This window comes from Polypterus senegalus, chromosome 11 (assembly GCF_016835505.1).
Source record: "Polypterus senegalus isolate Bchr_013 chromosome 11, ASM1683550v1, whole genome shotgun sequence".
NCBI classification, from domain to species: Eukaryota; Metazoa; Chordata; class Cladistia; order Polypteriformes; family Polypteridae; genus Polypterus; species Polypterus senegalus.
The window spans coordinates 18,591,313-18,616,909 of record NC_053164.1 but is presented as its reverse complement, the minus strand read 5'-3'; the positions used below and the strand labels follow the sequence as shown (position 1 = coordinate 18,616,909).

General features: G+C 37.3%; 1 protein-coding gene across 4 annotated transcripts in view; it reads right to left on the bottom strand.

Moving 5' to 3' along the window:
• sipa1l3 (signal-induced proliferation-associated 1 like 3) overlaps window positions 1–25,597 on the bottom strand; it is a 306,750-nt gene that overhangs the window by 126,920 nt on the left and 154,233 nt on the right. For all 4 annotated transcript variants that reach the window (XM_039768114.1, XM_039768115.1, XM_039768116.1 and 1 more), the window contains 2 exons: window positions 7,478–7,608; window positions 529–717 (listed from right to left, as the gene is read on the bottom strand). In XM_039768114.1, coding sequence (XP_039624048.1) covers window positions 529–717; window positions 7,478–7,608 — 320 coding nt within the window. The remainder of the gene's footprint in view (window positions 1–528; window positions 718–7,477; window positions 7,609–25,597) is intronic.

The window sequence follows — 25,597 nt, the reverse complement described above, 5'->3', positions numbered from 1 at the left end:
CACAAATTGTTGACATTAATACTATACTACTAGATATAATAATAATAATTAAGAACAGGCATAAAAGACATATATTAAAAATACAACTAAAGAAATACTAATGTTGTTAAGTATATGCTGACCAGTTCAGCAGTTAGTCAAAAATCCAGCTTTAGCCTTTTGATTCCTTGTATTTTGAAGAGGGAAATAACAGGCACATAATCGTTCTAAAACCACTCCCCTTGGCTGTCCAACTGTGCTTATAAAATGAAGGAAAAAAATGAAAAACGTCAATTTAATCATAAAACCTGGAAAAATGAACAAGTGTGTTATCTTTATGAACTATCTAATTGAATACCATTACTATTAGATTACCACCATTTTTTTCTAATGGCATACCATCCTTGTTTCTATTTTAGTAGGATATGCAAAACTCAAAAATAAATCTAATGTTGATGTATATCAAGTGTAATCAAAATCACCAAATTAAGTGATGTTATTTAAAGTAAAAAGATGCCAAAACAGGAATGGTGCTAACATTTTACTCACCCCTTGTTCGTCCAGCTTCAGCAACTGCTCCGTCACCTTGGGAGTGCTCATGGCAAGCCGTAAGCAGGGTGTGTTCAGTTCAGGAATGATGTACTCCAGCACATCTTTCAGTGGCAGACCTCGAATTGTACCATGCTTTGTAGTGGAGGGAACTGCATCTTCTAAGACTGTGCCTCGAAGAGTTATTAGCTACAGAAATAATCAGGAAGATTTTATTAACATATACAGTAACTAAAGAGGACTTATTAACATGTTAACTAAAAATATGCAAAAACTAAACAAATATTCTTCAGTAATAAAAATTTTTTATTCTGTATGTAGTAAGCTACTGTGATAAATATCAGTAGATCAATGAACAAACAGTAAATGGTCAAAGATAGACGTGCATTTGGAGAGAAATGCTTTAATTTAAATTAATAATAATTTAGTAATTTAATAATGGCTCTATTGTAGGAGTAAAGTTGGACAGTTTAACATCTGTGGCAGAGCGACGGGCATTAAGCAAACTCCTGGCAATCATGAATAATCCACTGCATCCACTAAACAGTATCATCTCCAGACAGAGGAGCAGCTTCAGCGACATTATTTTGATTTAGCAGGTTGCATAAGGTTATGTTACAGTAATTTATCTGAACAGCCATTACAAAGTCTTTCCTATCTTGACTATTTTTGCAGCATTCGTGTAGGAACTTGGCTTGAGTTAACAGTCATCATTTGCCACCCAAAAGGTTAATTTTAGAATGTGGCAACACAGGACAATTATAACAAACTACCCACATGGATTATGATTGTTGTATAAACAACTGTGCTTTACAAAGAAATAAGTAAAATCTGAAAGAACCATGGGTTAAAAACTACAAATGTGTTCTACAAAAACTTTTAAGAATACATAACTTTATTACTTCACATAATCATTAAACTAATAACATCCAATTCTATTTTTACCTGAAGTAATTTTAGATTGTAAAAAGGAATTTTCATTGCTCCTTTCTATAATTTACAATACAGCATAGACTTCACATATAAAATCAAAGATACATTACCTGTATTAGCCAAAATATCACCCACTCATTACACTTATCTTCCACTTGTAGTGGTGAGGTTGTGGGCAATAATTAATTGTATTATGCAGGGCTGTGGAGTCGGTAGATAAATGCTCCGACTCCTCAGTTTCTAAATCTTCCGACTCCGACTCCTCTGTATGTATATACTATGCTAATGTATTTTCTTCGTCCATTGAAGGAAAGGAAGGCAACATACATGTCATTTCACCACAGAACTACTGGCTAGGAAGCCAACACTCTACTATAATGGCAGATTAAAGACAAACACAATGAAAACAAGGTTTTGTTTATTTATTTATTTTTTAAACAAGTGTCTGGATAGTAATAGCAGGCATAAAAATCAGGAACAGGAAATGTATTGGTTCAAAAATACAAACCACATTCTTTGGTAGTTTTAACTTTTAAAACAAAAAAAAAAGCTTAACTATATGAACTAAAAACAATATCTGGAAAACCTATATTAAACTTGGAATACAATTATAGTTAAAGGAAATCATGAATCATGTTTGAATCCCATAGTCAGGTTTAAAGTTTAAGTTTATTCCCTTCACTTATACAAGTGTCTCTAGTCCTGCAAAAAACATTTACCTAATTATCAGCGAGAGTTAAGGCCCCCAAATACGCAGCGATCCGTGCCCGATTTTGCCACCGAAGGATGTGCGTGTACAATCGCGGCACTTGATTGGCGGCCGCAGATTGCCCACATGGACGGGCAGATCCAGATTGCCGAAAATCTCGACCACTGCCCCCATCCAAAGTAATGTGATGCCTCTGTCTGCTGCAGTGGCTGTCTCCTCTGTCAGCCAGCCAGAAGTTTAGTGCATTGTGTCACTCACCGGCCAGCTGATCAGCAGAACGAGCCTCTGCTGGAGACAGGTAGGGAGATCTGTGTTCTCGGCTCCTTTGGCTCTCTTCACTAGCGCATAGCGAAGGGGAGCCGACGGAGCTGAGAACACACCAGATGATTTTCAGGCGTTTGACGCGTAATGACTCGTTGAACGGCCGAAAAAATCGGCAGTGCATCTGTAAATGTACGGGGGGCTTTAGGCTAGGTTCACAGTTCCCTGTAACAGTGGAACACGTCACAATGGAAAGCGGTGCCGCACCTTACCTTTGCATTACATCCCATATAGTGACGCATACAGTCAATGAAAAGCATGCTTCATGGTTACTTGACATGTTCGTTTTGTGGTAACATTATGCACTGCATGCATTGGGTTTTATTCTTACAGCAGAGAAGTAGTTCATTATGACTGTTTGTGAATTGGGACATTTCAACTTACTTTTTTAATTCCCATTTAAATTTAGTAGGAGTCGGAGTCGGTTAACTTTTTGCCGACTCCGACTCCAGGTACCCAAAATTGTCTCCGACTCATCGACTCCGACTCCACAGACCTGGTATTATGTAAAGGTCTCTAGGTATCAAATACATACAGCTGACCTGTGTGGAGACTGAGAAAGAAATACAACCATCACTGCAATACTCCACTGGTCTGAGCTTTATGACAGAGTGCCCAGACAGACCTCTATCCTCTGTAACAGAAACATGGGAGTTTCCACATAGCCAGCCAGATCACTCTCAGACATTGAGAAACAAGATTCTCTGGTCTGATGAAACCAAGATTAGCATAATTTCTAGAAAGAACCATGCACCACTCATCACCTGTGTAATACCATTTCAATGGTGAAGCATGGTGGTGGTCGCATCATGTTTTAAGGTTTTTTTTTCAGTGACAAGGACAAGGAGACTAGTCAGGGATAAGGGAAACCTAAAAGGAGCAAAGTACAGAGATACACTTAATGAAAACCTGCTCCAAAGCACTCTGTACTTCACTGTGTTGAACAAGACAATGCCTCTTAGCACAAAGCAATAATAACAAAGGATTGGCTTAGGGGCAGCTCAGAGTTATCTAACCATTGCTTAGAATTTAACCCAATCAATCTTGGGACACACAAAAGCAGTTGTCCACTGATGTTTTCCATCCAATCATAGCTGGACACAATCTGCACCCATGAATAGGTAAAATATTCCCAAATCCAGGCATGAAAAGGTTGTTGCATCAAACCCAAGGAGACTCCATAAACAATTGAGTTAAAGGCCTGAATACTTGTGTTAATGCAATATTTCAGCTTATTTTTGTGTTTATAAAAAATACCTATAAATGCAATGTAATCACATTAGGTTTTTGTGTTCTGTATCTCCTGACTCACCAGTACAAGAAAACCCTTACATATGATATACTGTTCTGACTGATCTTTTTCAGTTTCTCCCATATTTTTGGTCCTCTACACCAAAAGGGAAAATCCTAATTCTTGGGCCATTTTTGAACCATATTTTGTGCAAGAAATGACACACTTATGTTAAATAATAAACCACTAGGTATCTTCTGTAAAAAACATCAGAAAGACTTGTGTGTGCCACATTAACCACCTCCAGAGGTTACAACGAGGATACGATGGTTCAAAGTTACTCCTTTACACATAACTTTGAAAAAATGGGGATCAGTAAAATGGACATGTGGGTTGTCATTTTATGCCATTTTAAGGTTGCTATAATAAATATAATATTTTGATATTTGTTTCTTTACCAGTGTTCCTAGCCCTTTAAAAACCACTCCCAGAAAGTTAAAAATGACAAATGTCAAAAATGAGCATGATGTATCAGTCAGTGATTACAAATATATTATTTTTGATCCATCACTAGGGATCTAGCTCTTTACAGGCCTCTGTTATAGGGTGAAACAAGACAAATTTCTATTACAATTGAGAATATTTAAAATTTAAACATCACAAAGTAAATTGTTACGTTTCTTATGAATACCCCCAAATTAGGACATCTTATGCCAATACAGACTTTTTTTTACAAATTTGCAAACATTTCTAAAATTCTGTTTTCACATTGTCATTCTGGGGCATTAAGTGATGCTTACTGTGGGAAAAAATTAATTTAGACACAAGGCTACAACGTAAGTAAATGTGAAAAAAGTGAATAGGTCTGAATAATTTGTTACCAATGTATAAGAACGTTTGGACCACTATAGCAGAAACCCGTAATGCCAGAAAAAAATAAGTTACTGAACACAGAGACACAAGTAAATGCATTGTAAAATGCATGGCTGCGACCCCCATTGAACTTCACTCTCATACCAACTTTCATTTCAGTCACTGCTGCAATTGCCACTTTCTAGGTGTATAGAAGTATATTTAGAGAATGTCTCTTGCAGCAATTGTCACTGTTGGAAGTGTCAAAAAGGTACAGAGAAGAGAAATAATGATAACATCAATTGATTAAACATTGCACAATAAACTTGGGGCAATCCATAAAGGCTATAACCTGTACTAAACATCACCCAACCCAGGGCTTTGGCTCTACACAAACTGAAAAAATAAATATGGGTTACTGCCCACACTAACCCAGATCTGTTTAAGTCTTTTAATTTTAGTATGTAGCTCTCTCTGTCCTTTAATTTATTACAGTATCCACTGTTTTATCCACAGTTCCGAAAGAATGATCAATCCTTTGGCCTCCTCTAAAAATAAGCAAGTGGATTTTCTAAAAGCCCTTTACAGAATGTGAAAGGGTAAGACAGATGGGTTGTCATTAATAATTTTATTTTGCTTTCAGAAATACCTTTTGCCATGAAATTAAGACTACTTTCTTGAAGTCTGGGCTATTTTATTTGGCTCTACCATGAAAAGTGGTAAGGAATTTTCCAGATTAACAAGGGATCAAGTGTATTCCTGTCTGTGAAGGTCACTATGTAAGCTTTGCTGGAATAACAACACACACCCGGCAAAAGAATTAGACAGTAAAAACAAAATAAACGTATTCTTAGAAACTTGCAGAAAATTTATAGGAGGTTTTCAGAATTAATGTGTTCACCTTTTTAGTATATTCTTCTATCAAAGGGACTAGTAAGTCTGAAGAGTTAGAATGTACTTAAATTATTAACAGAATCCAAAAAAACATAGTGTTATGACTTTATTGTTGTACTTGTTCATTTGTAGCTCTGAGAAGGAAGATGAAAGCCTATTCATTTACAAAGAAAGATTTTAAACATGATGAATATATAAATATATATATATATATATATATATATATATATATATATATATATATATATATAGTGGTGGAAAAACTATTTGCCCCTTCCTGATTTCTTATTCTTTTGCATGTTTGTCACACAAAATGTTTCTGATCATCAAACACATTTAACCATTAGTCAAATATAACACAAGTAAACACAAAATGCAGTTTTTTAAATGATGGTTTTATTATTTAGGGAGAAAAAATCCAAACCTACATGGCCCTGTGTGAAAAAGTAATTGCCCCCTGAACCTAATAACTGGTTGGGCCACCCTTAGCAGCAATAACTGCAATCAAGCGTTTGCGATAACTTGCAATGAGTCTTTACAGCTCTGGAGGAATTTTGGCCCACTCATCTTTGCAGAATTGTTGTAATTCAGCTTTATTTGAGGGTTTTCTAGCATGAACCGCCTTTTTAAGGTCATGCCATAGCATCTCAATTGGATTCAGGTCAGGACTTTGACTAGGCCACTCCAAAGTCTTCATTTTGTTTTTCTTCAGCCATTCAGAGGTGGATTTGCTGGTGTGTTTTGGGTCATTGTCCTGTTGCAGCACCCAAGATCGCTTCAGCTTGAGTTGACGAACAGATGGCGGACATTCTCCTTCAGGATTTTTGGTAGACAGTAGAATTCATGGTTCCATCTATCACAGCAAGCCTTCCAGGTCCTGAAGCAGCAAAACAACCCCAGACCATCACACTACCACCACCACCATATTTTACTGTTGGTATGATGTTCTTTTCTGAAATGCTGTGTTCCTTTTACGCCAGATGTAACGGGACATTTGCCTTCCAAAAAGTTCAACTTTTGTCTCATCAGTCCACAAGGTATTTTCCCAAAAGTCTTGGCAATCACTGAGATGTTTCTTAGCAAAATTGAGATGAGCCCTAATGTTCTTTTTGCTTAACAGTGGTTTGCGTCTTGGAAATCTGCCATGGAGGCCGTTTTTGCCCAGTCTCTTTTTTATGGTGGAGTCGTGAACACTGACCTTAATTGAGGCAAGTGAGGCCTGCAGTTCTTCAGACGTTGTCCTGGGGTCTTTTGTGACCTCTCGGATGAGTCGTCTCTGCGCTCTGGGGGTAATTTTGGTCAGCCAGACACTCCTGGGAAGGTTCACCACTGTTCCATGTTTTTGCCATTTGTGGATAATGGCTCTCACTGTGGTTCGCTGGAGTCCCAAAGCTTTAGAAATGGCTTTATAACCTTTACCAGACTGATATATCTCAATTACTTCTGTTCTCATTTGTTCCTGAATTTCTTTGAATCTTGGCATGATGTCTAGCTTTTGAGGTGCTTTTGGTCTACTTCTCTGTGTCAGGCAGCTCCTATTTAAGTGATTTCTTGATTGAAAAGGTGTGGCAGTAATCAGGCCTGGAGGTGGCTACGGAAATTGAACTCAGGTGTGATACACCACAGTTAGGTGATTTTTGAACAAGGGGCAATTACTTTTTCACACAGGGCCATGTAGGTTTGGATTTTTTCTCCTAAATAATAAAAACCATCATTTAAAAACTGTATTTTGTGTTTACTTGTGTTATATTTGACTAATGGTTAAATGTATTTGATGATCAGAAACATTTTGTTTGACAAACATAGAAAAGAATAAGAAATCAGGAAGGGGGCAAATAGTTTTTCACACCACTGTGTGTGTATATATATATATATATATATATATATATATATATATATATATATATATATATAGTTAAGCAGAAACAGGGCAGATTCAGCATTACAGAACATTTTCTTTGCTTATTGGTTATAAATTAAAAGAAGGTTAACATCCGCACACTACGTACCTCACTGGTCCTGAAGATAATCCTATACTGGTATTGTTCTTTGTAGTCCTTGCTGTCTTCTAGTTTCTCTCTTCGGATGCTTATGGCTATTGGACCAAGTCTTTCATCTACTCCAAAGTAATTGAAATGTTCTAGTAAAGAAATGAAGAAGGGAACATGCTGAGAAACAAAAAAATCCTCTCAGTTTTGACAAACCCTGAACTTTCAATTATATTTGTTAATTTTTTACTGATACAATAAAATCCAACTCATTTATTGGCCTCTCAAGTTTTATAGCATGTGAAAATTAAACTTCACAACCACACAATTGAAAAATAAAAGGGCTTATAACAGCAATTTCTAAGATTAATCATAGCATAATTACAATATTGAGATCACAGCAGGATTCCATCATTAGTGGTCTCTGGATAAATTCAGTGTGGTACAAAGAAACTAAATATACTTTAACAACAATTTCATTTTTAAAGGCTTATAATAGTGTAATATACAATTTAGTGCTGCCCCTGTGGAAAACCAACATTATCTCTCTGACCTTATTTTTTCTTGCTTAACGATTTAAAATTTATGCAATATCTAAGGATAGTGTACTGTAAATATTTTACATAGGCTTGTCATATGTCATACATATGCCTCATTTTACTCAAAAAGTAAATATGATAATAAGCTACACACTTATTTCCACACATTTTATAGGTATTACAAAATAAGTACTGCACAATATGATGCATTAGATGTAGTAAATACAATGACAGTTGTGTAGTGATACATGCAAAATTTTTGTAACAGGTAAATAATTTTTGCATCTCGGCTCCTGCCCTTTATCCTTCAAGTGAAACATAGCTTTTTTCCACAGTACCAGTATGCTAAAGTACACATTCCCAATGTTTAAGGTATGCGAGGATGGAGAGACAAGGTTGATCCTGTGGATGATGCTTTCCCTGCTCACAACTGGCTTTAATTGTAGGAGGAAAATATAGTAGTTTTGGTGTAATCATGGACTCAGACCTAATGTGTTATATCACACACACATTAACTATAATACCAAAACTGCAGTTTTTTATTTAAGGAATATTGCAAAAGCTAAACCTCTTATAACAATGCAGAATGCTGATAAATTAAAGCAAACTTTGTTTCTAGTCAACTAAATTACTGCAATTGCACTCCTAACAGGATTATCTAAGAAAGACATCAATCAGTTGCAGTTAGTTCAGAATGCAGCAGCAGGAATATTAGCCAGGAAAACCTGGAATGCCTTACTAACAGAGATACACCATGATAATAGAATGGAACATTTTATGAAATTCTTAATAAACCACTTTTCTAGTTTCACTTCTAAAAGATTACAAATGTATTGAAATGTCATACGCTTCCATTATTCATCTGTAGTTTTCTTGGTTTTCTGAGTTGGTGTTTTGCATCACCATCATCTGATCACAGCACTTTGTACCTGCCTATGATGTCAGAATGAATGTGGATTACCCACTGCATCAAATCTTCTAGAATGAAGCATGAAAAATATGAACTACTTAAAAGTATTTGGTATTTTACAAGTCAATGTTATTTCTTCACAATCATGGTATATATTCATTTGCCATATAAAATTGTGGCATCTTTATAAATTGTGCATCCATTAGTCTCATTGAAAGCTGCAAGACCAGACAAGGAAATTTTAAAATATAAATTTTCAGAATGCAATTTCATGTGGCAAAATAATATATACCATGATTGTAAAAAAATTAACTTTAACTTGAAAAACGCCAAAATTATCCTTTAAGCACATTCGTGCTTTATTGAATGCCCAGTAGGGGCTGGGTGGTCTTTAAGCTTTGGAAACCATGCAGATTGCTTTTCTTCCCATTATCTTGCCAATTTGAGTATTGCATTAAAATCCAATCCATAATTAAGGATTCAGCTTTATGTATTACTTGTGTATCTGTATCATTTAAATCTATATTGATTTATTCTTATTTAGTTTTTCTTAATATTTGATTTATTTATTCATATGAATATTTATTTGTTGTTTTACTTTTTTTCTGGCAATCTTTCCTTCAACATCTTGTAAAGCAGTTTCAGCTAGAGACCTTGTAAGAAAGTATGCTATAGAAATACAATGCTGTTGTGGTACATTATTTGAGGTGTTGTACAGAGAGTGTTCTGTAACTTGTCCTTCAGCAGTGTTCAACAACTATACGCCATTTAGTTAAAGCTGCTGTAAGTGTAGGTTATATTATTATTCCTATTATTCCTATTTTCTGCCCATCAGGCTGTACAATAAGTCACCTCTTAGCCAAGGTGGTATTGTGCCCTGGTTGTTTAGAATGATACTGAGCTGTTCCAGCAGACATTTTAACAGACAATAACACCATGTGCAGTAGTATACTATACCAATGACATCCAGTGCTTTGAAATTGTTACTTACAAGTATGTTGAATTCTGATCAATTTACATTTACAGTAAATACCAACACTTCACTAATCTACTTACAGATAACTCATGTAACATGTGCATTTGTACCTTGTTAGCATACAATTATCATAATTCTTGTCATATGCATATTTGTGCCTTTTTTGTCTGCTGCTGTGACCCAGCAATTTCATTCGGCATTAATAAAAGAGTCTGTCTTTCTATCTATGTATCTACACTTTTTCCGATTGATGGTATGTGACAATTACAGAAAAAAAGACTACGTTAGCTAAATCTCAGATTTGTAGAAATATTAATGACACACATGTTCTCTTGGAATGGGAGTAAACAAATGCTATACCTGTAGCTGCACTATTTAAGCTGTAGTTTATTCCTTCTCAGCTTGATTTTGCATTACATTGGTTAATAACAGGGCTGCAACTAATGATTTTGGTAGTCGACGCATCGTTCAATTTATTTTTCGATTAGTCACAATTATTTCTTGCCTGACTTTTTTGCTGCCAGCGACCTGTGGTTGCACATCCTGTTCTGGGCTCCAGTGCATGTCTTACCTCATTTGCTCACGTCTGTCAACCTGTGAATGTCACCCTGATCTCTCTGCATTTTCATATCTTAGTAATAAATGACAAAATGTAGACATAAACTATATAATATGCAAAGCCTGAAGTGCAAAGATCAAATAAACACTTTTGCAAAAGGTTCAACGACGATACAATAGCCTCTGTGGTGCAGCGGTAGGAATTGCTGATTTTTAAGTAGTGAGTTGCTCTTATTATTAATATTATACAATAAACACATCTGATTTGTGTCTGTAACAGCCACTGTAAATGTATAGTACTTGTAAAAGTTACCTTTTTTTTTTCTTTTCACTTTTATTCTCTCAGTCACAATCACGATACATACTATCGCCCCTCCAGGGATCTGACGCTGTTACTTTTTATCTGAAACTGGGAATAACTGTAGATGTGAGTGGTGTTTTCAGACAATCAATCAAACTGGAAATTCTCTGATCTGGATGGATAAAAGCTGACACACACAAACACTGGCAAATCTGCCTTAGTCGTATCTCATTGTCACTTGATTTTTTTTATTCAATTTTATTGAGTGTTCCTGCTTACGCTGAATTAGGCCGGAGTTATACTTAACGCGATGCGACGCATGCTGCAGCAGACGCTCCTGCTGCGCAAGCGTTGTAGTGTTTATACTTGCGCGCGTACTTTACGTAAATCTGGAGGAATCCACCAGGTAGCAGTGCGAGATATTATCGCGGTGAGAACATGTTCGGCTTCTCTGTGTTGTGAATTGCCTAAAACACCTATTAAATTCCGATAACACCTTACCGCAATATCTGTGAAAAGGATGTTTATTGATTAAATCCATAAATCCAGGGATGTATGTGTCCATTCCAGGAAGCATTGGGCACGAGTGAGAAACAGTCCCTTGACGAGGCCTCAGCTCATCACAAGGTGAATACAAGCACACACATACACTAGCGTCATTTTAGCAGCACCAAATCCCCAAATCTGCATATCTTTGGAAGGAAACCGGAGCACAGTGTGGAATACAAGCAGGAAATACCAGCAATATAACTCCCTGTAAGACAGCAGTGCTACCGCTCCACCACCGTGTCACCCCCATGTGTGTAATTATTCCCCCATGTGTGTATTTATTAACAGTATTCATTATTTAAACGAAATTATATGTAAAATGTAACATACACATTTTAATGCATTTCATCATGAAAGTGATATCAAGTATATATCTAAAGAATCTAAATGTGCAGAGAGTTAGAATATCATACATTTAATTTGTTCTGTTTGGCGATCTATTGCTGCTTTCCGCTGCTGAAGCAAAATGCCGACATACAGATGCATTCGTAGTGCTTTTATATTCAAGCGTCGCATATTCCCGACCGTAATGACACGATACATTTTAAAAGTCTCACATACCATCTTTTGTGCCATCTATTTTTTATTGTTTTACTTTACCTGCTGTCAGGTCCAAGAAGCTCGTAGCGATTAAAAACTGGGATGACGTTTACGACCGTCTGCTTTAATGATAAAGTAAACTACGAGGTTAAAGTGGACATTTCGAGATTAAAGCCGAAATTTCCACTTTAATCACAAAATACACGTTTTCACCGTGTCCTTTATTTTTTTCTCAGTGGCTCAAATATAACGCTATACATTATGTTGCTGTTGTTAAGTTGCAAAAATTAAAAAATACAAAAGACATACTGTATATAAAATTTACACGATACATTTTAAAAGTCTCACATACCATCTTTTGTGCCGTCTATTTTGTTTTTTTTTGCAACTTCACATCGGCTATATAATGTATAGCGCTGTATTTGAGCCATTCATCAAAAAGCAAAGTGCGCACATCGATCCCCGAAGGATCTCCATAGAGGCTTGCTGTCACATGTAGATAGTAAACAGAGACTCTGTTGTCACGTTCCGACTTTTAGCACACTGCGCCCCCCGACTTTTTGCTGGTACTGCAACTCGCGCACACATCGCGTTAATTTCTGAGGACCTGCTCAGAGGACGCGTGAAATGAACGCTGGGAACGCGTGGCAGCCATGATGCGGGCGCGTACGCGTTCTGAGCATGAAGTATAAATGAGCCCTTAGTATGCGCCTTAAGGCCTGTGATGTCAAAGCCACACTGACAAAAAAAACAGAGACATAGGTATATATGATATTTGGAATTATTCATTTTATGACCTTACAGTACATTTCCGAAAACATTGTGGCACGGATGCAACATTATTCATATTCATTCGCGTACGTTTTTTTCCCCCCGATCTTGCCCAGTCTGCACGGGACTCCAGGACATGCAGAGGAAAGAATGTTCCTCTGCAAGGTGAGCCATGAACGCTCTTCTTTTCTCAGTGGACTGCGTACATGCCTTGCACAGTACATGTGCTTTGATCGCCGCCAGGTCAAGCTGGTTATAGCACAAGCAACCGGCCACCTGCATGCTGCTGCTAGCACTGAATAAGCGCACGCCTTCAGGTGTCAGCGCGCAGCACCAGGAGGAAAAAAAAAGAAAGAGACTGATATATGTGACATTTTGAAGAAATCATTGTATGACCTGAATACTACCAATCAGAAAACATCATCACATTAATGCAATATTATTTGAAAATGAACAGACCAGGTCTAACTTGTAAAATTTAGCTTTTTTCACTTTTATTTTCTCAGTTCCGTTCATGCTCTCCCTCCCCTCCTGATCTGACCCTAACTAACTAACTAACAGCGCCAGCATAAATTCTCAACAGACAGCGTCATTACAGCTCCAGGATGCTTTTGTTTCAGATGCTCATGCATCGCGGTGGTGCTGCCGTGAAAAGAAAGCTCCGCTTTGCATAATCTGCATTCAACTTTTTCTTTCTTTTTCGGTGAAGTGCTCCCACACTTCAGAAAGTTTCTGTCTCAGTTTTATTCCATCTCCTTCCCCCTCCTCTATCCAATTCACAATTGTAACCACGTTTATTTCCCTCTACATTCTTCTTCACCTGAGACGTTCTTTTTCATTGGTAGGACTGTGTGCCGTCTTAACAAACAATAACAAACGATACTGACCCCAGACGTTCATGTAGTGAATTGCAGTTACAAAAACCAATGTGGTTCTTTGTGACTGGAGCTTCTATTGAAGGTTCTGTTTATGACGTGTCGACAATAAAAAAATCTGCGTCGAAGATTTTTTGTAGTCGATGTCGTCGATTACGTCGACTAAACGTTGCAGCCCTAGTTAATAATTTCTAAATTTAGTATAAATCAGTGTTTGTGTACTCTGTTTAGCTTAAACTAGATAAGTAGTCCAAATTTTGTAATTTTCTGGTGTAGATCGTTTTAATATGTCAATGTTTACAAGATACAGTACGTTTTATTTTCTATTCATTAAATACTGTAACACAATGAAAGCCAAAATGAACTTAAAATCATGATGATACACAATGGAAGAATTTGGTAAAAATCTCAGCAATTCATTTTATTAGTACTTGAGTAACAAAATACATTCCAACAGATACATCACCACCAAATACAGGCCGCCAAAAATGTGTGGATATTCTGATATTCTTCATCTGTGTATTAATGTTACACCACATTGAAAAATACTGCAGTGTTCAATTGTTATTGACTTTTCCTATCAACTGTAATAACATATAGAAAAATAAAAGAGTAATTACATCATCCAGAGATGTACTGAATGGTGTATGCCACTAGTTATTTGTCTAAAAGAGGTAATTTGTTTAATAACTTAGTGATAAGATAGACACACACCTAACCTTTGGTACACTTAAATATGCGCTCCTCTCTCTCTCTCAAGGTGTTAACTAAATGCACAAACTATACAAAACATTCTTGGCTCCAGAGGTATTCTGCTTGACTAAGGTAAGTGTGAATTACTGATAAGAAAAATAAAAAAGCTAATCATACAATATGACAGATTATTATGAAAGACAGAAAATATTCCATAAATGATCATTACAGGTTTTTTAATAAATCTATGTTGGTCACCTGCATATGAATTATTAGTGATTAGTTAAACTCCACACATTATACATACAGTATATGAACATTATACTTACTTTCTTTAAAAATGATCAGTCTGCATTTTAATAACCTGTACATACATGGCTTAACAATTTTTATGGTCTTCCTTATGGCCTGTGCTGGCTTTGCGAACACTAAACTTTATGCCTCATGGTCATGGAATGGCACCTCACTGTAGATCAGAGGCAACAGGGGCGGCAGCAGCAATAATAATAAACCAACCATTAGACATTTGTTGGGCTCGATCCAAATAAGACAGCAGCTTGCAATAAAAATCACTGTATAATTCACAGTGTAACAATGTTAAGTTTTCTGCAGAATCTACTGGAGCTAGCTTTTCTATTTTTTTTTTGTATTCCATTACCAACTAGCCTTTTTAAAATGTATTTTTACATTTTTTTTATAGTACAGAGATTAGAGGCTTACAAACCTATTCTTGGTTATTCTCAGTTTAATCAAACTGAAAAAAATATAATGTATAGAGTTGGCCCAACCTGGAATAGTTCACTAACCTTTTTTTTTTTTTTAAACCAAAATCTAGAAACAGATTTGAAAAAAAGGGGACAGGGTACTGAAATGCCAAAGAGAGTGCAGGCTGTCCTATTATGTCATTTAAGATATTATGTAATGAGACTGGACTTCAAATTAAAAACCTCCAATAAACTGTGACTGAGGAGGCATATTTTATAGGATGCAGTATAGCAGCAGAAGTAGAGGAAGGATTGTCACTATGGAATTCTTGCACATGTTTTGCTATTAATTCACAAAATTGCCAGTCAATAAAACATTGAGCCAAATTTGACATTAACAGGTATTGACTTAAGCTATGGCGGCTTTTCCAATGGCCAAATGAACAATTTGCAGCATGCTCCAAGGTGAGCGCACGTGTTTATTCCCTAATATGTAACCTGTTATGTTCTTAAGTACCATGCTTTACCTAATCTGCTACAAATATTTCATGGTTTAAATATTTTTTTAAAGCATATCTGAATTATATATTGGTGTCTGAGTTGAAAAAGGAAGATTTCTATTTATAACATTTCTAACCTCCAATGTCTACAACATTTATAAAGATCATTGGAAAGGGGGCTGAATGTTTTTGCTTGTAATTCGATTTTTAAACAATGTTTACATGCTTGTAAAGAATGGTTACCGAAGCTACTCGATAATAAAAGATGCGGACATGTAAATATAGATTTTAAACATATCCTGCGTTGCGTTACCATTATTATTGTTACTAGATTGTAGGATACATTGCCTATAAAAAGTATTCTCACACAAACACAACTTTGTTATCGCACGCTTTTCTTACTATACAACATTGAATCACAGATGTACTTAATTTGGCTTTTTTGAAACTGATCAACATAAAAAAAAGACTCTTTAATGTCAAAGTCAAAACAGATCTCTGCAAAGTGTTCTAAATTAAAGATATTAATCACAAAATAACTGATGTTGCAAGTGTTCTCCTCCTTTAATATGACCCCTCTAAATGATCACTGGCACAGCAAGTTGGGTTTTAGATGTCACAGAATAAGATCAACTGTCTGGGGTTTCAGTTGATTGTAGTCTAAATACTGCTGTATGTGCAAAGTTTAACTTGCAGTGAGTCAGTAAGGTGGACTAATCTACACAATGAAGACAAAAGAACTCACCAAAGCAGCTTCATGAAAAGCACAAGTCAGGGAATGGAGACACGAAAATACCCACGTCACTAGATATCCAGTTAAAATCAGTCATTAAGAAAAGGAGAGTATGGCACAGCTGTAAATCTACTACAGCAGGCTGTCCATACAAAGGAGTGAGGGAGGTCACCACGAGGCCCCGAGAACTCTGAAAGAGTGTCAACCTACTGTGGCTCAGATTGGCGGGATTGTGCAGACAGCAACTGGTGTCAGGTGCTTCACCAATTTAAGCTTTATGGGAAAGTGGCAAATTGAAAAAAACACAAAGGACATCTCAGCAGAAGGCACATGGGAGACCAATCAGCTGGATGAAGGTTCTATGGTATGATGAGATCATAATTCATCATTTTGGCCATCAGACTAAATGCCATGTCTGAACATTGTAAAATTATCAAAAACATTCTATGCCCACTGTGAAGCATGTTGGTGGCACCGTCAGGCTGTTGTGAGAATCACATGAATGCAGCAAAATCCTGGAGAAAAACTTAATGGAGTGCGCAAGAACCCGACGCCTTGTGAGATTTGTTTTCCATTGAGACAATAGCCCAATGTATAGAGCCTAGGCTAGGAGAGGCTTAAAAATGACAATCTAAGTCAGAGTCCCGATCTCAATTCAATTTGGGAATATGTGGCTAAAGTTCAAACATGCTGTTAACTTGAAATCAACATGCAACCTTAGAGAGCATGTGCAGATTTACAAAGAAGAGAGAAAGGGACCTGCACACAAGGACTCATGGCTGGCATTGCTTCCTAAGGAGTATCCATTAAATACTGACTTGAAGGGGGTGAATACATTTGTGATTCTGCTTATAATATTTGTAATTAATATAAACTATTTTATAGAGATCTTGTTTCACTTTGAGATTTTCCAGTCGATCAGTGTCAGTTAAAGCCAAATTAAATCTATAATATTTCAGTGTTGAATAATAAAATGTGAAAACTTCCAAGGGCATAAATACTTTTAATAGACACTGTATAAGTAAACCTGCACAGATCTGAGCTTATAACTGTAAAAACAGGAAATAAAAAGAAGTGGACAGTATATACAAAGGCAGCATAGATTTTTCCTTGTTCTTTTTATGTCTATGTCTACTACGCTCTTTTTACAATGAGTTTCACTTTTAAAACCAAACACTAACCTCTCATAATAAAACCTGTATGGCAAAACAGGTCTAAAAGAATACAACAACAAAGTTTGTTACATAACTTTTAAATTACTTATCATAATTATTGGCTACAAAATATGAATTAAAGCAAAGCATAAAATATTATAGCAGTAACAAATGACTTTTCTGTGATTTTTACAAAATTGTACAAAAAAACAACGTTGTGTGCCTTTTAGCTCAGATCTTTAGGGTGGATGTAAGGAAATGACCACACACTACTGAGTAATGAGGAGCTTGAAATAAAATGCCATGGGATTCCTGTGGGTGTGGAACTAATGCCTGTGGTATGTGATTTGTAGGCATGGAATGGGAAGTGTAAATATCTGTGATGGGAACATTGAACAATTTCACTTTCACATATTGCAAATATAATGTCGAAAGGACGTTGAATACATTATTATATACCAATTGGAGCAGCCTTAACTATTTTGAAACCTGGGGGGCTTTTACTCATTGAAGACCAGCATATTAGATTGCACAGTGAAAGAAGATGGCTCAGAGTTAAGCACTCCATTACATACAGGCCACTGTGCTGGTTTTGTCTGACTTCTTTCATTCCTTTCTCTTATAGCTGGTAGTTTTGCAAAATGTCAGGATCAATCATTGAGACCACAGATGCACCTATTCCATAACTATTTACTGTACTATATAATACACAAAGATTCAAATGTCTTTCATCTGGCTTCTAGAAATAAATATATCAGTTTTGGCACTACCAAAAGACATTACTTGCCTTATGGCTTTACTTTTTATATTTGTCAGAGTTAGCCTATGATCAGAGTAGATGGCAGGCAATGCATATTCAACGTAAGAGAAAGCATTTAACAGTGACCAATGCACTGGACAATTCATATAATGCATCTATCTATATTTTTATATTTATTTTCTATCTATAATTTAACATTTGGAAGAACTACCACTGGCATAGGCACAAGCATGATAAGACGGGTGTTGTTTGTGTACAGCAAGTCTGTAACTACTGTACATCACTCTGAAATCTGCATGGTTCAGTGCAGCTTTAAACAGTTGAAGCGTGCTTGAATGGGTTAATGGACTCACTGCAATTAACCACATTTTGGCAGGTTGCTCCATCGCCAGATTGTTCTGGGTCACAGGAAGCAACAGGATGACTAATGTGCAGCTGCAGTGTTTCTGGTCATCTGATGATGAAACTTTGAGAGACCATGTCCGCCAAAGCTTCTGATACTGCCACAGAAACAAGATGGTTCAGCAAACACTGGCTGGACACATAATACTGGTAGGCCTAAGGTGTAGCACATTGCTTTCTGCTAACATTTATGGTCACCCGAATCTGAATTTCATACATTAGGCACTCTGAATGAATATCTGATTGAAAACAAGCAAGTACAACACAGTGGAGAGTCCGCTAGTCAACACAGGACAGCATGTTTTACATTCTACCAGTGGGCAGGAAGTAGGTAACATCTGATGGGAGATTAGCCGAAGCACTCCAGTAACTATGGATATGATGCATCCTTCCCAAAATGGGTGATGGTTGAGGCCTACAATATCAAGAATTAGACTGATCTCCTCAACAGCTGTGCAGCTCAGGACCAGAAGGGCAGAATGGGATGTCTTGGTTATGTGGACAGCTAGAAGTTTGTTGAAAAATTAAAAACACTGCAAATCAGATTACATATTCCTATATACAGTGGAACCTCGGTTCACAACCATAATTCATTCCAAAACGTTGGTCGTAAACCGATTTGGTCGTGAACCGAAGTAATTTCCCCCCATAGGATTGTATGTAAATACAATTAATCCGTTCCAGACTGTACAAACTGTATGTAAATATATTTTAAAGATTTTTAAGCACAAATATAGTTAATTATACCATAGAATGCACAGCATAATAGTAAACTAAATGTAAAAACATTGAATACATTGAATAACACTGAGAAAACCTTGAAAAACACTGCAAGAGTTTGTGCTATAGCGCAACAAACCGCTCACTAAAAACACTTTTGTTAATAAGTTTTAAGCACAGGAAAAAAAATGAAAATTTGAAAAATCTGTAATTAAATAAACCATCAAGAAAAGTAACATTGCAACAATGCACGCTACAAACCGATCGCTGTAAACAGAAGTGAAGTGGAGGTTAAAATCCAATAGAAAAAAGTCTTCATTAAATACGACGAGGTTAAAACAATGCTCCAATCTGTCTCTTTAAAAACAAGCCTGGTGCATTCTTTAACTGCCCCCTCGGCCTTATGTGTCCAGCCGTCTCATTCTCTTTTTCTGTGTGTGTTTGTGTGTGCTGTGTGTGTGTCTCTCTCTCTCGCTGCTCTCTCTCTGCTGCTCTCTCGGCGCGTGCGCGTGTGTGTCTCTCTCTCGTGCATGTGTGTCTCTCTCTCTTGCTGCACAGGGAATGCACAGGGAGAGACGTGCGGAAATCATCGGCGCGCACAAATCGAAAGGGAAACTGGCATGTTCGTATACCGAGTGTGTGGTTGTGAACAGATGCAAAAGTTTGGCGAACTTTTTGGTCGTAAACCGATTTGTACGTGTTCCGAGACGTTCGTGAACCGAGGTTCCACTGTAATTTGTCTCAGCAATTTAAACAAAAAAACGGCAACAAAACCAAAATTGTGTGAGAATTTAATTTAAGAATATGGCTTCTAATTTCTGTTTTCACATTTTTTGTGAAGAGCTGTGTTGAGCCAGATCGAATGTTATTTACTTATTTACCTTGGTTTATTTACTTACTTCCTACAGCATAAATTCACAAGTAGAGTGCAGAGCTATAGCGCCTCTTTATGTGAAAACAGCAGTGTCAGATAGGGGGGTAGGATCATGAACGCGACTGAGAGAATAAAAATGAATTAAAAAAAAAAAACCCTAACCTTTACGAGTATCATACATTTACACCGGCTGTTACAGACTGAAATCAAATGTATGTTTTTATTCTAAAATAGTAAGAACAGCAGCAGTTAACTTCTGAAAACGGACTCATCCGGGATCGAACCCATGAAGTTTTGATTACCAGTCAACAGTTGCACCATTGAAGCGGTCGTAGTAAATTCTTTTTCTGCAATTATATTCTTGAATAGAAGCGCACTTGTTCTGTTATATTTGTACCTTTTGTGAAAGTGCTTATTTGATATTTGGAAATCAGATTTAACACATTATACACTTCATGTCTACATTTTGTCAATGATTACTAAAACATGAAAAAGTTTCTATTTTAATGGTGTTTACTGTACATAGATTGTTCTAGACACGGAACATACATGAAATGCATGTGTTCCAAATAACGATATAGTATTTATAAAAGGTTTGATTTTGCTTGAGTTCTCACTCTATACAACTCCAAGCAACTGTCATGCAGGCAAACAGACTTGAACTGAAAAAACTGTGCGCTGGTGCAGGATGTGATACCACTTCTGCTTACTGCTTATCAACCCATTTAAAGGACAAAAGACGCTGATGGAGGATGCGAAGCGATTTAAGGTGGGAAGGATCGACGAGTTTTTTCGCAGGCTCTGGTAATTCTAGCGTTAAGCAATCATACACTGCCAAGCAAGTAAAAATATTAATAACAAAATATAAACAATATGATAGTATACATTTACTTAATTATATATAGTTAGGTCCATAAATGTATGGACAGTGATACAATTTTCAAAATTTTGGCTCTGTGCACCACCACAACGGATTTAAATAAATGGAAGCAGTCAAGATGTGATTGAAGTGTAGACTTGCAACTTTAAGTTAAGGTGCTTAACAAAAACTTTGAGCGGTTTAGAAAAGACAACCACTTTTATACATGGTCCCCCTATTCTCTGGGGCTCAAAAGTATATGGACAAATGAATAATCGTGAATATAACATTCATTTTCAATACTTGGTTGAAAGTCTGGAACCCATGGCCATCTCCAAGTGGGGGGTTTCCACCATACTGTTGCTTTGCTAGGCCTTTACTGCAGCTGTTTTCAGTTGCTACTTGTTTGTTGGACTTTGTGCCTTTAGTTTTGTCTTCAGTAAGTGAAATGCATGTCTAATTGGGATGAGGTCAGTTGATTGACTTGGCCTTTGAACAGTATTCCTTTTTTTGTCTTGAAAAACACTTGGTTTGCTTTCGCAGTATGTTTAAGTTCATTGTAAGTCTGTACAGTGAAGCCTCATCCTACCAGTTTTGTTGAATTTGGTAGAATGAGCAGATAGCCCTTTACACTTCAGAATTCATCCTGCTGCTTCTGCCAACAGTCATATCATCAATAAACACCAGTGACCGACTTCCATCGGCAGTCACACATACCCATGCCATAACACTGGCTCTACCATGTTTCACAGATGTTGTGGTATCAGATCATGAGGCATTCTCATTCTCTTCTCCATACTTTTCTTCAATCCATCATTCTGAGCCATATCAATTTTAATTTCATTTGTCCAAAGAAAACTGTTCCAAAACTGTTTTTTTTTATTTTATACTAGCCAACCCGCGGCGTACCATACGCCGCATAATCAGGCCGGTTTTTTAATGATTTTTAAGCACAGGAAGAAAACTAACATTTGAAAAATCAGTAATGTAATAAATCAGCAAGAAAAGCAACATTGTAACAATGTACGGAACGAACCAACACACAATTGTGTCCGTGACTGAAAACTGGCGGACCGCCATCGTGCCTTGTCCTGCCAGACAGAGGGATGCGAGTGCACTGCGCTCAGTCGCGTGTGGAACGGCAGGAGAGGAGAAGGATGTCCACTCGGCTCCCTCCGTCATGCTAATCTGCTGATTTCTCATTCAGTATGCACTGCCCGCTCATGTGCCCACCTCCAACTCGTCACTTGAGTCATTGTCGTCTTTACACAGTCCAGATGCACGTGACTCACGTAGACGTTTCATTGCTCTATGCGGTTTTGGCTGCTTTCTATATATAATCCACCAAGACATTCGACCACGGTAGTAGCGAGGTGTGAGGGGGGTGTGCACAAAGGGTAGGGACGCAACCAGTGAGAGCGTATGAGTCGCACTTAGTGGGAATTCCACAGTTTGCAGCCCGAATGGAGTTCAACGGCTCACCCACGCCACTCTGCGCTGGATAGACACACGCTCAATCTCATGTATAATTATTAATTGAATGCTAAACACTTCTGGAAAGACACGGTTGTCTAAAACGGGTTGGTGTGTGTATACAACAGTAAGTGAATGAAAAGATGGAACTCTGGAGAGAGCAAAATACAACACAACAGTGAAGCCGCGGCATAAAAAACACCACATAATTATTTATTGATGGTTGAACACTTCTGGAAAGACACAGTTGTCTAAAAAGGGAGGGTTTGAGGATACAACAGAAAGTGGATGAAAAGATGGAACTCTGGTGAGAGCAACATATAATTGTCCGTGAGTGAAGAAGACGCATTTTTGTCGCGGTTACGAATTGCTGTATGTAGGGTGTAAAACAGTTTGCTAGGGTGCACGCGGTCGTGCGTCGTAACCGAAAACTCAGTTTTTAAAGACTGCTTACTTCATTGTATTTTAACCTCAGTTGGAAAGGATTGTTTTAAGGATCCCATTGGATACCCCTCACAAACCGCTTTACACACTGCATATGGCGATTCATCTCCGCGAGAAACATGCCTCTATGAACAGTCAACGTGGCTCGGAGGTGCCAGGAGTTGGTGGGCTTGGCTCCTTCCTGCGTGCGCCATAGGTGTCTTGCTTGTCGGCGGCTCAGGCGAATCCATGCCCCTTCCGGTGTGCTTTCCATGGTTGTCTTGCCTTAGTGAATTATATATATAGATTTTCCGGCAAAGTCTAATCTGTGCTTTCTATGCTTGAGGATTACCAATGGTTTGCACTTTGTGACAAACCCTCTGTATTTACTTTCATGAAGTCTTCTCTTGATTGTAGTCTTTGGCAATGATGGGTCTACTGCCCAGACACTGTGTTCCTTCTCTTTCCTAATGTACCAGATGGTTGATTTGACCACTCCTGTTTCTACTGTCTCTCTAAAGGGTTTGTTTTGTTTTCTCTGTCTAATGATGGCCTGTTTTTACTTCCATGGGAAGCTCTTTGGACCTCATATTGACAGCTTCCAAATGCAAATTACACATTTGGAGTGTACAGGCCTTTTAGCTGCTTAATAGTTAATGAAATAATGGTGAGACCTGTTCACACCTAACTATGGAACAGCTTGTCAGTCAATTGTCCAAATACTTTTGAGCCCCTGAAAATGCAGGAACCATGTATAAAACTGGCTGTCATTTCTAAATATATTCTAAATATTATACGTCTGTTGAACCCTTTGATTAATGCTGAAGACCTACACTTTAATCACGTAATTATTACTTCATTTCAGATCTATTGAGGTGATGTATAGAGCCAAAATTATGAAAATTATATCATTGTCCAAATACTTATGGACCTAACTGTAATGATATTTAAATCTTATTTTTAGCTACTTTGAAAGCTCTACTACTAACCAGAATTAAAACATTCTTGTCATTATAAGAATTTTGCTATGACTTTATTTTTGTCCACAAACCTCCCGACATCTAAATTACATTTAAGAATTGATTAAGTGCACTGTGAATTGAATGTGTTTACCAACTGCATGGGGAATTTGTAGTGTACATATACATTTTTGCTTTGTACTTTGTTGTGTGCTTTGCAATGTGTCTCAGGATGTTGAGTTCTACGAAAGGCGATGTTCTTCAAATTGATCTCATTGTTTAATTAGCTAGTCCTTTTCTTCTCTTATGCTACATTTACAAAGCAGCATTGGTTAGTGATTTATATTGATAAAACATTTAGAAATAGTCAAATTTTTTCTTAACTCACTTTGTTGTTTTTGCCTTTTTTTGTGGAGACTGCTTCCTTTAATTGTATCCCAATAACATTATCAGTGAATGGAGAAGACAATGGGGGCAAATGACACTGAATGCTGAAAGGCTGTATTTACTTAAGTGTTAGTAAAACTTCTGACTTGGCAGTTGCACTCAGGCTCTATGCAGGTATATTGCTGCTGGTATAAAGGAGCCCCTGTTGCGTTTCCTGATACACATCTTCTAAATAATTGATTAGCTGAAAGTCCTCGGTGTTGGTGTGTTGAGAGTGGATGTGCAGTGTTGTTGAAAATGGCACTCAGTTTTCTTTTAACTCTCTCATTTGCTATAACCACCAGGGGATCCAGAGTGTGTCCCATAACTGAGCTTGCCCTTTTAATTAGCTTGTGGATTCGGTTGGCCTCTCGAAGTGACGTACCAGCCCAGCACACCACCAGGTAGAAGATTGCACTGGCTGTCACAGAGTTGTAGAAGATGTGAAGGATGTCACTTCCCACATTAAAGGAATGCAGTCTTCTAATTAAGATAAGCCTGTTCTGCCCTTTCTTTTATATTTCCTCTGCGTTCTGAGGCCAGTCTAACTTGACACTTATTTGGACCCTCAAGTACTTGTAGTGGTGCACCAACTCTACATCCATTCCCTGAATAGAGAACAGCTATAGAGGCTTTTTGGTGCGGTGAATGGCAATAAGCAGTTCCTTGGTTTTGTTAAGTTTCAAACAATTCTTTCTACACCATAAAACAAAGCTCTCAACCTGACTCCTCTCCTCTATCTCATTCCCTTTATTGACATACCCCATAAGTCCAGAATCACCTGAAAAGTTCTGCAAGTGACATGACCTGGAGCTATATTTATAATCTGAGGTGTACAGAGAAAAGATAAGATGAGACAAGACTGTTCCTTGTGGTGCTCCAGTATTACTCACATCCATATCAGAAACACCGCCCTTGAGTCTCACCAACTGTGGTCTGCAGGATGGCATAGTCTTATAAACCTGCAAATCCCTGAGCTTACCCCTTAACATGGATGGATAATGGCATATTTAGGATAGAATTAGGGAGCAAATTCTACAGAAAAAAATATGAATTAATAAGAAAATGACCAAGAGTTAAGGACTTAAACTTATGGAAAAGTACAGATATCTCAAAATTTCATATTGAATGTAAATTTCACTATACTGCTTCTTTCTAAATGCTGCGTGAGACAGGAAGACAAAGGATGGCTAATTTAACAGTGAGAGTTAAAAAATATTCATTGACTGAGAAACTAGTTGGAACAAAACAACTGCAGCCTCAGGGATGACAGTAACTGATAGAAGAATCTGGTGAGCCCATTTATTCAAAAAGTTTCCAGATTACATAGTGGTACCCTGCTTTGGACTGCACAATACAGTAATACCTATATAAATGTCCCATCTGAAGATGCTATTACAGTGCAGTATTTATTTACAGTGGCTAAAACATGAACATAAACT